Source organism: Plecotus auritus (genome assembly GCF_963455305.1).
Source record: "Plecotus auritus genome assembly, chromosome: 4".
NCBI lineage: Eukaryota > Metazoa > Chordata > Mammalia > Chiroptera > Vespertilionidae > Plecotus > Plecotus auritus.
Window position 1 is genome coordinate 128,467,755 of NC_137775.1, and position 15,597 is coordinate 128,483,351.

The 15,597-nt window shown below is 36.6% G+C and overlaps 1 protein-coding gene across 4 annotated transcripts in view; it reads left to right on the forward strand.

Moving 5' to 3' along the window:
* The window catches only part of MKLN1 (muskelin 1), a 223,900-nt gene that overhangs the window by 119,055 nt on the left and 89,248 nt on the right, over nucleotides 1–15,597 (forward strand). For all 4 annotated transcript variants that reach the window (XM_080663161.1, XM_080663163.1, XM_080663160.1 and 1 more), the window contains one exon: nucleotides 15,167–15,244. In XM_080663161.1, the coding sequence (XP_080519287.1) occupies nucleotides 15,167–15,244 (78 nt within the window). The remainder of the gene's footprint in view (nucleotides 1–15,166; nucleotides 15,245–15,597) is intronic.

Here is a 15,597-nt window from a genome sequence, read left to right on the forward strand (position 1 = left end):
TGAATTCTATATCCAGTCGTTTGTTTTCCACCATTTCTTTCGTTTGTGATCTGTTTCTTTGTCGCCGCATTTTCACTGCTTCCCTGAGTTGGCAGGGTAGCTTTGTGTGCTAGGTTTCCTATATGGCCCAGTGGGTCGACCTCCCCAGTTAACCTGAGGTGGATACTCTTGGTGCACCCCTTTGTGGACTGTGTGTACAGCCTTGTTGTAGTTAAGTCTTGATTGTTGTTGGTATCACTGGGAGGAATTGACCTCCAGGCCAGTTGGCTGTGAGGATCAGCTGTGTCTACGCTGGGAGAAGTTTGGTGCTGGAGACAGCCTTATAGGATTAGACTTGCTAAATTGCAAAAGCCTCTGTGCTTAGCTTGGATGGGGTGGAGTCTCAGGGCGGAGCAGACAGTCTTGGCTTCCCGGCAGCCTTGCCCTTGCGTGCGCGCGCTTCCAGACCTCTGCCTTCCCCGGCTCCCGAGTCTCCGCCTGAGAGTCCAGATTCCCCCCGTAAGAGCGTGGGTCCCCAGGGGCTTGCCTGGAACTGGGGTTCAGTGCAGTCAGGAGCTTCCGACTCCCTTCTGCTAGGGAAAGCCTGTGGCAACCTCCGCAGCCTTTGTGCACACTGGCGCGTGCGCCTCCAGACCCCTGCCCGCCGGGGCTCCCCCGGGTCTCCGAGTCTCTGGGTGCCTTTCTCTCTACCTGACAGTCCAGACTTCCCCTGTATGAGCCTGGGTCCATGGGGTTTCGCCCGGAACTGGGGTTCAGTGCAGTCGGAACTGGGGTTTAGTGCAGTTTGGGGCTTTCTTCCCCCTCCCGCCAGTGAAAGTCAGCCTGGCTCTCAGCCACCCTTCCTCTCTGCGCACACAAAGACCCTTTGCCGTACCTCCAATTCTCTGTGCGCTTTTCTCTTTCCTTCTAGTTGTAGAATTTTCACTCAGCCAGCTTTCCTGTGGTTCTGGATGGTGTCCGTTCTGTCTTTTAGTTGTAGTTTTGAAATTGTTGTGCGAGGCAGCAGTTTAGGTGCTTACCTATGCCGCCATCTTGGTTTCTCCCTCTAATTAGCTTTTTATTTGCCTAGAAATATCTTTATATTAAAGGTGATTCCTGAACCAATCATTGCCACTTCCTCTCTGACAATGCCAGGGGAAAAAGGAATAATCCAGTGATGATGGGCAAAAGTAATCACCTAGGAACAGGAAATTATCAAAGAAAACCTCTTTTTGCCGTATTTATCCTATTGCCTTTTGAAATGAAAGTTTACTTTGTGAGAAGTGGGTGGATTAAAGTTGTATAAATAGCACTCCAACAGGCTCACTAGTCTGAATTTCCTTAAGTTTCAACTTGAGGTCTTGGTCTCCTTTCTTCCCTCCCCTTTACCTCCTTTATTTCTCCCTTCTTACTCCCCTCTTTGCCTCCTCTTCTTTTTTTTCTCTCTGTAATTTGTCCCTTTTCACCCTTTGGTTTATGCAGTGGTTATTAACCCTCCTTAAATTTTTTTTTAAGTGAGACCTCAAATCTTGTTAGAGTTACCTTTGTGGCAAGGTTCTTAACAGCAAATTTAGTATTATCAATAGCTCTAGGACTATTTATATTCTGTATTTCTACTTGAGTGAGCATTGGTAGTTTATGTATTTGAGGAATATGCTCATTTCATCTTAGTTGGTGAATTTATTGATATAAGGTTGTTCATAATATTTTGAATTTATTGATATAAGGTTGTTCATAATATTTTGTTATCCTCTTCATACCTTTATGTCATCTATTATTTTTGATATTGGTAATTTTTGTCTTTTTTTCCTTAGCAATCTAGCTAGAGAGCTCTTAACTTTATTTTAAGAAAACATTTCTTGGTTTTCCTTTGTCTTTTTCCCCTCTCTGTATATATTTTTCTATTTCATTGATTTATTTTGTCTTTATTTCCTTTCTTCTACTTGCTTTTGTTTTCATTTGCTCTTTTCTGTTTTCATAAATTGAAAGCAGAGGCCATTAACTTGAGATCCTTCTTTTCTAATGTAGGCATTTGATGTCAAGAGTTTCCCTTTAAGCATTCATTTTCTTAGTTCTAAGTCACAAATTTTATTATGCTATGTTTTATTTTTGTTCAGTTTAAGATACTTATGCATAATGACTCATTTTTCTTTCCAACCCTTATGCTTTTTCCCCCTTGTGTTTAGTCTTTTGGACAGGATACTTAGTGCAAGGGTGAGGTGACATAATGATAGTGGAGATACTTGTGTAGTTAGTTCATCATCTCAAAAGAAATGCTTTCAATATTCCATAATTAAAATGATTTTTGATCTGTGATTATTGGAAATCCTGTATCAGATTCCTAGATTGCTAAGAGTTTATGTTATAAATAGATAGTGAATTTTATCACTTTTTTCTTTATCCTTTGTGATATGATTTTTTCCAGCTTTATTCTATTAATATGGGAAATCATAGTAATTGATTTTCTGATGTTAAACCCCAGATATTCTTAACTTGGTCATATAATTTTTTGCTGTATTTTGCTCTATTGGAAATTTTTGTATCAATTTCATTTCTTTAAATGTTTTAGGACTATTCAGGATTGTTGTTTGGTTGGTTTAAAAAGTTATATTTTTCTAGGAATTTGTCAGTGTCATTTAAAATTTCAAACTTATAGACATGAAAATATGCCTAATATCCACTTATTATTTCTTTAATGTTTGCATGATTTCTTGGGATTTCTTTTTTTATTCCTTGTAGTTCTTTTTGTTTTGTCTTTTTCTTTCCATCACTTACTCACACCAGAATTTTATCTAACTCACTGGGTTTTCTTTTTGTTGTTTTTTTTTTTAAGGAACCAATTTCTGTATTGTTGATCCTTTCTGTTACTTTTAATGTCCTTGACTTATGCTCTACTAGATATGTTTAATGTCTTTCTCTCTTTGGGATTAATTTGTTGTCTTATTGAGATGAATGCTTAGCATATTAATTTCCAAACATCCCATTTAAGAATATTAATTTCCCTTTGAGGTAGGCAGTTAGACAGACATGAGCAAATTAAGGACGACGGGCCAGGTACAGAAGGTCACCAAGTACCTAGCAATGGGCAAAACTGGGCTGGGACCTTGCCCCTAGAGCAGGGGTGGGCAAACTTTTTGACTCAAGGGCCACAATGGGTTCTTAAACTGGACCGGAGGGCCGGAACAAAAGTATGGATGGAGTGTTTGTGTGAACTAATATAAATTCAAAGTAAAGGAGCAGAGGGGAGAGCAAGAGAACCGGATAGAACAGCCGGATCCGGCCCGCGGGCCATAGTTTGCCCACGGCTGCCCTAGAGTGACCTTTCCTCCCCTAGCATATTGCTGGTCATGTGGTTCAGACCCTTTTCTGACCTTACTTCCCTAAAGTATTGCTAGGCATCTGCATTAGACCCCCTTAGAAGGAGAATGAACAAGGAGGCTATAGAATAGCCCTTAAGCATTAAGCCCCCAGGATAATGAGGTGCAGACCTGCATCAGATACATCTAGGCCTCAGTTGTGTTTCAGTTCCAGGCCCTGAAATGTAGCAAACGAAATAAGGGATGTCATGGCTGACATCAGGACCAGCTACATTGACCCCTGCCCTGGCCCCAATCAGTTGAAGCCATTACCCAGCCTAAAAGGACACACTTAGAAAGCTGATTAAGATTCTGTTGGAATTTTCCCTTGAGACCTCCAGATAAATTCCCTCAAGATGGAGCACCCAGTGCAGCTCTCTGTGGAATGTGCCTCTGCCTTCCTGCACTCCCTTCCTCCAGGCAGGTTTCCCTTGCCTCTCGCTTTCTCGTAAGCTCCAAGGACCCTACTTTTGCCTCTGTAACTTGTCTGTGCCCGTTTTTTTCTATGGCTCACTTCTTTTACTTCTGTGACTTTGTAAATAAACTTTCTCTTATAGTTTGGGTATTGGTTTTGAATTCTTTCTTAGTCAGAGCGCAAGCACAGGTCTAACACCTGGTGCCATTTTGCTGCCAACACCTCTACTTATTTTTCAGTTGTGCTATGAAGTTTATTTTTATCCAGTTCAGTAATTTCATTATGAAATAATATGGTTGTTTTGTGCGCCATAGTTATATAGAAATATAGTTTTCAGTTTTCAAATACATAAAGATTTTATTTGTTACTGACTTCTAGCATAAGTGAATAGTAGTCAGAGTACATGTTCTGTACAATTTTAGTCCTTTGAAATTTTATGAGACTTAATATATGGCCCACTTTGTTCAATTTGTATAAACATATTTATACTTGGACAGAATGTGAGTTCTTTAGTTGTTGGAGCACAGTTCCATATATCTGTTTGGTTCAGTTTGCTAATCATGTTGCATAAATCTTTACCAATATTGATTTTTTTTTATTTTCACAATTACTAAGAAAAATATGTTAATACTTCCCCCTATGATTGTGGAATTGTCTATCCTCTTATAGTTCTGTCATTTTTTTTGCTTTATATATTTTGAAGCCATGTTTCTAGACATATGAATTTTACATTCTTTTATTTTGAATTAAATCTTTTATTGTTATGAAGTGTGTTTTTATCTTTAGTAATATTTTGTCTTGAAGTATAACTTGTCTTACATTAAGATCTGCTTTCATTTGCTAAGTGTTTGCATAGCCTATCTTTTTCCATCTTTTCTTTTCAACCCTTCTGTATCCTTTTTTAAAAGAAGTATGTCCTGGAAATGTAGTTGGATTTCTTATAATCTGCCTTCTCCTTTTTTTTTTTTTTTTTTTTTTTTTGTTAATCCCCACCCAAGGATATTTTTCCATTGATTTTTTTTTTTTTTTTTTTAGGGAGAGTGGAAGAGAGAGGGAAAGACAGAGAGAAACATCGATGTGAGAGAAACACATCGATTGGTTGCCTCCTGCACAATCTCTGACCAGGGCTTGGGCAGGGGAGAAGCCTGCAACCAAGGTATGTGCCCTTGACTGGAATTGAACCTGGGACCCTTTGGTCCACAAGTTGATGCTCTGTCCACAGAGCCAAACTTGCTAGGGCAAATCTGCCCTTTTTTGATTTAACCATGTGTTTACATGTTTGAATTACTGATAAATATATACATTTAAACCTACCACTTTATATTCTTTGTCATATCTGTTCTTCTTTTTGGTTGTTTCCTATTGTTTTCACTTTTTAATCTTTTCATTTTTATTCATTTGGAAGTAATGCACTCTGTGTATATTTTATTTATGAAATTATGACAAGTATATATACTGTCTAGAAATTATGACAAGTATATATACTTCACAAAATTCATCAGTTCCTTTTCCCTCTTCCCTTTCAACCATTACTATTAGTATAGACTTTCAACTCTCATCTACTCACCTTCCAACTCATACTATTGTCCTTTATTTTGAAATTTGATTCAAAGACCCTATAAAATAGTACTGTTCTTGTTTTATACAGCCAATGTTCATTAATTTTACCCAGATATTTACTAATTTTTTTCTTCATTAATATTTGCATTGCTGATCTTAAAAGTAGGATCATCTTCCTTCTGCCTTAAACACTTCTTTTACAATTTCTCCTAATGCAGATTAACTCTCTCAGTTTTTTTTTTTTAATATATTTTTTATTGATTTTTTACAGAGAGGAAGGGAGAGGAATAGAGAGTTAGAAACATTGATGTGAGAGAAACATCGATCAACTGCCTCCTGCACACCCCCTACTGGGGATGTTCCCACAACCAAGGTACATGCCCTTGACCGGAATTGAACCTGGGACCCTTGAGTCCCCAGGCCGACGCTCTATCCACTGAGCCAGACCGGTTAGGGCTCTCAGTTTTTATTTGCTCAACAATTTTATCTCTTTTCTTGAAGAATATATTTGCTGAATATGGAATTTTAGGTTGACAGTTATCTTCTTCAAATACCTTTTTGGATATTATTCTGCTATTAACCAGTTATTATTTCCAATATTATCAAGAGTATACCATAATTGTCAACTCTTGCTCCTTTGAATTTAATTTTTTTTTCTATGGCTGTTTAAGTATTTCATTTTAGTTTTAGATTGTTTTAAAGTTATACTAACAGGGCAACTCTAATGTGGCAGCACTGTCAGCTTTGTGTATTTTGTTTCCTTCTAATTAAATGTATGTTGCCTTTGTCTATTCTTTCATTTTCTCATTTGTTCTTTTTAACAGTACATTTATGCTGAATCCTTCAAGCTTCTCTAAATCCTTTATCTCATTTCCATTACTATGTTATTAGTATGGTCTTACACCTTGGCCTTCATTTCTGTGATGTTTTAATTTTTTTCTTTCTCTTTTCGTTCAAGTCTAACAACTCATATTTTATTTCCTCTTATTGCTTTACCATATCTTTTCTAAGTATTTATATTTCTACTTTTCACCTGTTTATATATTTACCTTGTGCTTGTATTTTATAGAGAGGGTTGCTTAACTTTTTTATATTCATGGTAAAAAATTTAACTATTTTCATCTATTACATGAGTTCATTTTTTTTGTTAATCAGATTAATTTGCCACTTAAAATAATTCTTTCTTCCTCTTCCTTTTTATATCTTTGTATAGCTCTTGAGTTGATTTTTTTTTTTGTTAGTATTATTAATCTTTAAATGAGATGAGTTTCTTATTGATCAGTAGCTAGGGTTGTGTTGTAGGATAGCAAGATTTTTGCTTTTCACCTTAGGATACTGTTTCTTCTCAGCAGGACTCAAAATGCAAAATCTCTTTTTCCCCACATGACTGCCAGACTGCTTTTGGAAACATGGCTTCTTTCCATATTCTTGCCCATTCATGTCTTTGTGCCTTTGTTTATGCTCTATTCCCTTACCTGATTACTTCTCTTTCTATCACTATTCACTCTTAACTCATTCTTCAAGGCCAGCTCTTTCAAGATAGCTTCTTTTATTATTCCTATACCCCAGTCACTTCCCCTTCTCTTAACTCCTTTTAGCCTTTGTGTTGAAGTTCTCATTTTGTGCATAAAAGATTGTTAGTTTTCTGCCAAGTATAGTTCCAAATATTACATAATTAAAATTATAATAACATGAATTTGAGGGTATTACAATGTGCCATTTACTTTACTGAATTCTATATAAAGTCCTGACTGGGTAGCTTAATTGGTTAGAGCATCGTCCCTATACACCAAGGTTGAGAGTTCCAGTCCTGGTCAGGGTACAATACAAGAAACAACCAATGAATGCGTAAACAAATGGAACAACATCTCAGTGTTTCTCTCTCTCACTCTCTCGCCTTCTTTCCTCTCCCTCCCGCCCTCTCTCTCTAAAAAAATCAGTTAATACAAATTTTTTTTTAATGTATGAAACTCTATATAAGAATTAATTTGTTTAATTCTTATACCTACTTTCTAGGGTAAGTATTGTTGTTATCCCCATTTGATAAATGAGAATGTTAAGTAATTTTCCTAAGACAGCGTAAGCTAGCAAGTGGCAGAGCTAAGATTTGAATCCATACTTTTTACTACTATGCTTTACTATACTAGTAAATATTTACAGATTCAGTTTTCCCATTATTATTGTACTATAAATGCCTTAATTCATATTTTTCTTCAGAATTTGAACAAACTGCTGAAATACATTATTTTTAAAATCTTTTACCTAGCCATTATTACTCTTGAATTATCAAAAAGGTTTTTATGCTCTGCACATTATATACCTATAAATTAATTTTTAATTTTTAAAAATGTGATCTGTGTTTTGATGAGAAATCAGGCAGCAGTACCATAATCTCTGCTCTTTTTGAGGGGGATCTTAGGTGAGGTTATTTTTTTCTTTTGGCAAAAGCTTCCTAAGTTTCATTTTTTGTCATGTACTTTTTAAGATAGTATACACTATTGGAGACAAGAACAGCTTGTGCTTAATTTGGACTACATGAAATGTGTTTATCCTATATAATAAAAGCCTAATATGTTAAATGCCGGTCATCTGTTCAACCAATCAAAGTGTAATATGCTGATGATATGCTAAGACTGCTCAACCACTCACTATGACGTGCACTGACCACCAGGGGGCAGACGCTCTGACCAGTAGGTTAGCTTGCTGCTGGGGTCCGGCCTATCGGGCCTGAACATGCCCTGGAGCCCTCCTGCAGTCCTTCTCCAGCTGGTCAACCTCTGGCGCCTCTCCTCGGCCCTGATTGTGCACCGTCCCTCGGCCTGGCCTGTGCCTTCTCAGAATCTGGGACCCCTCGGGGGATGTCAGAGAACAGGTTTCGGCCCGATCCCACAGGCCAGGCTGAGGGACCCCACTGGTGCACAAATTTGTGCACAGGGCCTCTAGTTTATAATAACCATAAGGGGAAAATGAGGTAGTTTTGGACTGGAGCCTTTAAATAGTTTGAAAATTGTTAGCAACTAGGTCTTAGTGTGCTTTCTCCAAAGTTATATTTCCATTTCTCTTTTATAACTTTATTTTTCTGATTTCCTACTTCAGATTTTATAAAAAATAGATAAATAGAAATATTAGCAACTGCCTGGCTTCCTCTTTAAAAATAGCATTTTTAAAATGTAGATTGTTCCCAGGAACATTTAAATGCCTCACTGTTTCATTTGTTTTTGAGATTTTCAAAACAGTGTAATGGGTGTTGTTATATTTTTATAGATGAGAATGTCATTGTTTCAGTAGAAAGCCTAAATTTTTTTGCTGAATTATATAGAATATCAAAACAAAAGGCCTTTCAAGAATTAGAAATATAGAGAACATGGTAATATTATTTGGGATAGACATGTGAACTTCTCATTTGTTTTTAGATACTGAAAGGAAGTTCTTAAACATTAAAACAATATACTGAAAGCAATGTATTTTGAAAAAAATCTTTACCCTGCTTTAATGTTTGAAGCATTTTTGATTGCCTCAAAGAATTTCAACTTTATGACTTTGATTTCTAAAACTTAAATTTTTTCTATTAAAAAATAAAGTTTCTTTAGCATGTCTCATGGTTTTGAAACAGAATTTACTATTTACCAAAGCCTTAATAAACATTTGTATTACTCCTTTTTGAAATGTAAAATAAGATTCTTAAGTATGTTGTTATATTGAAATAGCGACTAAATGTAAGCTGCTCCAGATTTGATCTGGGCTATTTATTGATAACCCAGTTTTCCTGGCAAAAGGCAATAATGTGTCTTTAAATGAGAGTCATCTTTATCATGTTTCTCTGAAAAGTGCAGCATTCTTTTTTAATCTCTATATTATTTTTTATTTGCAGTGATTGGATGATTTAATATTATAAAATGAAAATGTCAGAAAGGTAATAATGAGTGGGATATTTGTAATGTAAAGAGATGTGAGAGGGCTGTAATTTATGTTTGTTTGTTTTTTTCCAATTGATTTTAGAGAGAGAGGAAGGGAAAGGAAAGGGTGGGAGAGAGAGAAACATTGATCTGTGCCTCCCACACCCCTCCCGATCGGCCAGGGATTGAACTGCAACCTGGCTATGTGCCCTGACTGGGAACCAAACCTGCGACCACTCATTTCACAGGACAGTGCTCTAATCAACTGAGCCACACAAGGCCAGGGCTGTTTCTTGCTGTTGTGTCTTATGTGAAAACATGATTTCTCCGAAAGAAGAGATGTTTCATTTTGTTGTGTTTTTTTGTTGTTGTTGTTTTGGTAGAACAGCTAGCTTCACAAACTGGCTATTGATACAGAACCACTTCCAACTAACAAGAATGCTTCTGTTAAGTTAGTAAGTAGTCTGGAGTAATGGCAAACCAGTGTTCCAGAGAAGAATCAAAACATAAAAAGTAAACTTTAGCTATAGTAGCCAGTGTCTTAAGAGAGAGATTGCATTTTTTCCTTTAAATCATAAGTGATATATTTCAACGTCTTTAGTTTTATGTTTTATTATTCTTTTATAATATTGAATTTGTTTAATCTCATAGTAGAATGGTCTGATATGGTGAGTTTTTTTTCTCCAAAGTCTTGTGTGTGTTTTTCATTTTACCATGTCTATTATTAATAACATTTTATGTTAGATTTCAATTTAAAAACTAGTCTATTATATGTGTGTTAGTCTGTTATATATGTGTGTATCTATATTCACATGTTGTCTATGAAGCGTTGAAAAGGTGTTGGACTTTGGAATGGGGCTTTATACTGTTTCTTTTGAGTTGTTGGGCATGTTATTTAACTTCTCTAAACCTTGATTTTCTAATCTTTGCAGTAATTAATGACCATTGCATAGGTTTAAGTAGTAAATGAGTAAACCTTTGTGGTGTCTTCCACACAGGAGATACTCAATAAAAGTAATTTCTTCTCTTAAGGTGTTTTTAAAAGTTATTTCCAGATTTAATAGTGCCATCCTATATAATAAAAGGGTAATATGCAAATTGACCCTAACTGCGGAACAACCGGGAATGACTGGTCACTATGATGTGCACTGACCACCAGGGAGCAGATGCTCAATGCAGGAGCTGACACCTGGTGGTCAGTGCGCTTCCACAGGGGGAGCGCCGCTCAGCCAGAAGTTGGCTCATGGCTGGCCAGCACAGGGGACCAGGCCTAAGCCATTAGTTGGACATCCCCTGAGGGCTCCCGGACTGCGAGAGGGTGCAGGCCGGGCTGAGGGCACCCCCCTCCCCCCCGAGTGCACAAATTTTCGTGCACCGGGCCTCTAGTATCTAAATAATTTTCTTCAAGTTTTCTAATCGTCTGCACAGAAAAGTAAGAGATAGCAAAGAAAATTGTGTGTGTGACTTTAGACTAGTGAAGACAAAAGGGATTTGTTAGGGAAACGGAGGCAAATTAAAAAGTTCTCAAAACAATTTTTTAAAATGTTTGCATGACTATTTTGTGTGAACTGGTATGACTTGTCAGTGTGCCATTATGTACTAGGAATGTGCTTTATTGAAAGGGGGATTTTTATGAGTAGATTGTTTAAAGGTAAGGAACTTAGTAACATTAAGATGACTTAGAGGAAATGACAACTATGTGGCTCGGAAAGTTTTCCACCCCCTGCCTTTTTTTCTGTTCTAAGCATTTAATATACTGAGCATTTCTGATTATACACTATTAACTATCGTTATTTAGAAGAAGATTAACTTTATTGACCTAGAGTAAGATCATAATTTCTAATATTTTCTGTTTGGGGTACTTAATATTATAAATTTTAGAAGTAATATCTTCTGCATTCCTGATTGTAAATCCTTCAGGCATATTTGAGCGTATACTTTATCCTTGTTAAAACAAGCTAATGTCCCCTGGCCGGGTGGCTTGGTTGGAGTGTCGTCCCATGTACCAAAAGGTTTGGGGTTCCATTCTGGTCAGGGCACATAACTAGGTTGTGAGTTTAATCCCCTGTCGGGCTGTGTACCAGAAGCAACCAATTAATGTTTCTCCCTCTCCCTTTCCCTCCCTCTCCCTCTTTCTCCTTCCTTCTTCCTCTCCCTTCCTCTCTAAAAACTCAATAAAAACATATCTTTTGGTGAGGATTAAAACATTCAAAAAAGCTACTGTCAATGTACAAAGCAATGCTTGTAGAAACATAGCTGTGTCAAGTGAGCTGGCAGGAATAGGCATTTCAGGGATAACAAAAGATGTGAAATGACTTATATTGGTAATAACTATGTTACAAAGTTTTCCTAAGGTTCAGAAAATAGTTCTATATATCTGGTTGTTTTGTGGCTTTTCTTCTGGTAATTATAGTGTTTGATACAAAAAATTGGGGTAACATAAAAGTACACAGAAGAAACCCCCAAATCAAAAATCACCCTAATCTTGTCAAACAAAATCACTTTTAAATTTTTGATGTATGTCAATGTTGAATTTTTGCCATCTGTGAGTTTGTGTGTATATTTAAGAAATTACTTTACAAAAATTATATAATGTTTGAGAGTTTGCTTTTTTTTACTTTGAAAATTACTGACAGTATTTTCTTAGGACAGTTGTCTTTGATAGGAAACAAATAGAATGAAGATCTTGATGGGTAGAGTATTTGTAAGCTTTTCAGGTTATTAAGAGTGAGGCTAAGATTGGTTGAAAAAGCAATTAGAGAATTGAATTTTACCTGCAGTATCCAGAATGACTTAAGATCAGGGATGGGGTCCTTCATCTGATGAGAGCCGTTTCTGTGATCACTCCTTTTGGAGTATTAGCAGAATTTTCCCCATTGGGATTGTGATTTCTCTCTCAGTGGTCATAGAATGCATAAGGGGAAAAAAGGAGATAGAGACATTCCTAAGATGAACATAAGGTAGAACCAGCCAGACACACATAGTTTCAATAAATATATTGGTTCTAACAGTGGTAAAGTTCTAACATGCCTGCATTTGGAAGGATCTTCCGGCTCTATCCAACTCTTAAACACCTTTTTTTTTTTTTCAGATAAAGAACTTAATTGACTTATTTAAAGTTGTGTAACTATATGGGAGACAAGTAATATGGTAATTAGTTACTTTTTTTTAATAGATTTTTATTGATTTCACAGAGGAAGGGAGAGGGAAAGAGATAGAAACATTAATGATGAGAATCATTGATTGGCTGCCTCCTGCACATCCCCCACTGGGGATAAAGCCTGCAACCCAGGCATGTGCCCTTGACTGGAATCGAACCTGGGACCCTTCAGTCCGCAGGTTGACGCTCTATCCACTGAGCCAAACCAGATAGGGCGTAATTGGTTACTTTTAAATAATTTGAAATTTATTACTTTTATACATTTTGCTTTGTATTTTTCATGTGTGCAATTTGCTCATCTCCTTCAGTTTTTCTACTCATTTCTATATATTCCCATCTTTTTCTCTTTCCTCTTCAGTAGCTATTATGTAGACTTGGTGTATATTTTAAAATTATTGTCTTTATTGAATAATTTTATCTTCTCTGTTTAAAAGGAGTATTTAATTTTTTTTTTATTATTGACACTATTACAGATGTCCCCATTTTCCCCTACTTTGTCCCCCTCTACCCTCCCTCACCCCCCCTTCCCTCTGGCCATCATCACACTATTGTCTTTGTACTATTATCTATGTCCATGGGTTATGCATATATGTTCTTTGGCTAATCCCTTCACCTTCTTTCATCCAGTCCCCCTTCCTGGATGAAATAGTATTTAACTCATAGGTGCCTTTCTCAAAACTGAAAAACATTTAATTACTGTGTTTTCTTTCCATATAGTTGTAAATTTACAATTTATATTTTTACTATAATCTTATCTTTACTATTATTAAGAGCTCCACAACATTATATCTGAAAAAAGGATTACCAGCTCTTATAATGAGGGAAGAGTATTGGTTAAAATAGGCTCAATGGGACAAGAATTATCAGAAAAGCCCATGGGGAGTAAATTATATTATAGAAACTTTCTCACTGAGATAAGTTGTGAATCTACTTGTTCCTCTTACTTTGACAAAATATAAATGCTAATTTATTAGTGCTAATTTTAAAAGGAGGAAAGGATAGTAGAACTTTCTTTTTTAAGGAATTTTGAAAAGCCCAAAAGGCAAAGAAAAAGTAAAAATTAAGTGTATATATGGACGTTTCCATTAAAGCCATCTGAAAAGACTTGAAGTGTTGTGGTGTGGTTACAATTCAGCTTCATGATTAGCCAGAAAAAGAGACTAGGGAAATTTCTGTATATTACACAGTCCCTGATGAGTATACAAATCATGGAGAACAGATAGTTTTACTTGTAAGTTCTTTGGAAAAGTATTTGCTTTGAAAGAATTTATCATATAGGTAACTTTATAATCTATTTGGGCTCCTGTAAAAGAAAACCGTAGTTTAAAAAGTAAGGAACTGTTATTATCTATACTAACCTCTATTCTATACTAATAAAAGCCTATGTGGTTGTCACGCCCTCACACCATGATGCCCTCACACGGTAACAATCCATCACCAGGAGGCTTCGTGTGCAGCAGGCGCATGTGGGTGGGCGTGGCAGGGCTGCGTGCGTAGCAAGGCGCGCACAAGTGGGTGGGGACTTGACATTGAGTGCGCAGAGTGGAGGTGGGTCCTGGTGGCTCCGTGCGGTGCGTAGGCAGGTCCCCTGTCTCCAGCATACCTCTTTGGGGCAATCTATCGAGGAGCCCCACATGGGTGGGCGGGGCCTACCCCTTTGGGGAGATCGATCACGGGGCTCCTTCGCTGTGAGAGAGCACAGGCCAGGCTGGGGAACCCCCCCCCCTCCACCCGAGTTCATGAATTTCGTGCACCAGGCCTCTAGTATCACATAACAAGAATTCCATAGGTAGTTTCATGGTTGGTCGATTCAGTGATCCAGTTTCTTTATCTCTGTCTGCTCTGTTATCATCATAGAACTGACTTCATTTTCATACCTCTACAGATTGCTGTAGTAATTGTGTACATTGCATATAGATATGAAAATTTTTAAAAGAATAAAAATAGATTTTTCTTCTCTGTATGTCTGTTTAGAAGTAGGGAACATTTCCTAGAAGTACCCTCAAAAAATCCTCATGGTTCAGTAGCCAGTATTGTGTTCCTTTCTTAATCTTTGTTGAGAGGCATGGGATTAGGGATTGATAATTATTTGGGGGTAGGATATATGTATGTGTGGAGTTCATTCTCCATGATCATTATAGTAACTAGTGTAACAATTCCTCTTAAGAAGTAAATTAAGAATTTATTGATGTGTGATCTAGGTTAAAAGATGTGCTTGCGGTTAAATTTCTTAATTTCTCCCTTTCCCCATCTGTAAAATGGAGATGATAATGCCTTGTACATAAGGTTGTTTTTAGAATTAAATCAGATATTTAAGATAGCATGGATTCTAATTTTAGTAAGTATTCAATAAACATATTAGTAACTATTACTGGTACTTTGATCTCTATGTAGTTTTATACTCAAAGAAAACTATAAAAATGGAATTTTCACTTTAGTGGATTAGTGTTTTTTGTGTTGTTTTTTTTTCCCCTGAAGATATAAGGGCCAAACCAAAGTAGTTGGAGCTTCCATTTTCTTCTCTAGTTTTTTTGTTAGAAGTGACAAAATGGGAAAGCATAGTGAGCTTAATTGAACTGCCATCAAGACAATTGCTTTACATGGTTTTGTCAACCAATACTTTTTATATTTGAGGTAGCATGAAAACTGCAGTGATACATTTTATGAAAATGTGCTATTGTATTAATGATATATTAATAATTTACCTTAATGTAGGCTTCTACATTTTTGTCTTTTTTTCTGCAATAAAAAATTTAAGCTGGTTAAGTTGTAATTCTCTCTCATTCTTTGCTATTTCCAGATGGATTGTTCAATCAGTACATCAGTCAACAGGAATATAAGCCACGATGGAGTCAGATCATTCCCAAAAGCACCAAAGGTTAGCCCTATCTTCTAGGTGTGGGTGCTTTTGCTGTAATGTCTTGATTTCATTTTTTCCCCAGGTAGCTCAAGTTTCAAAGTGCTCTGTTAATGAAAAGCAGGTTTTAAAACAAGACAGTGGGGGCTTGTCCTGGGAGGTGGGAGTGGCCGGGGAGGGGTCGATGGGGGGAAAAGGAAACATATGTAATACTTTAAACAATAAAAAAGAAATTAATTTTAAAAAATAATAAAAAACGTAAAACAAGACATAGGTTCCTTAAGTAGGTGGCAGACTTAGTTTATTATATTAAATTTTTCTTTTAAACCTTTTTGTTTTACTGCTATAACAGAAGATTGGGCAGTTTTTACATA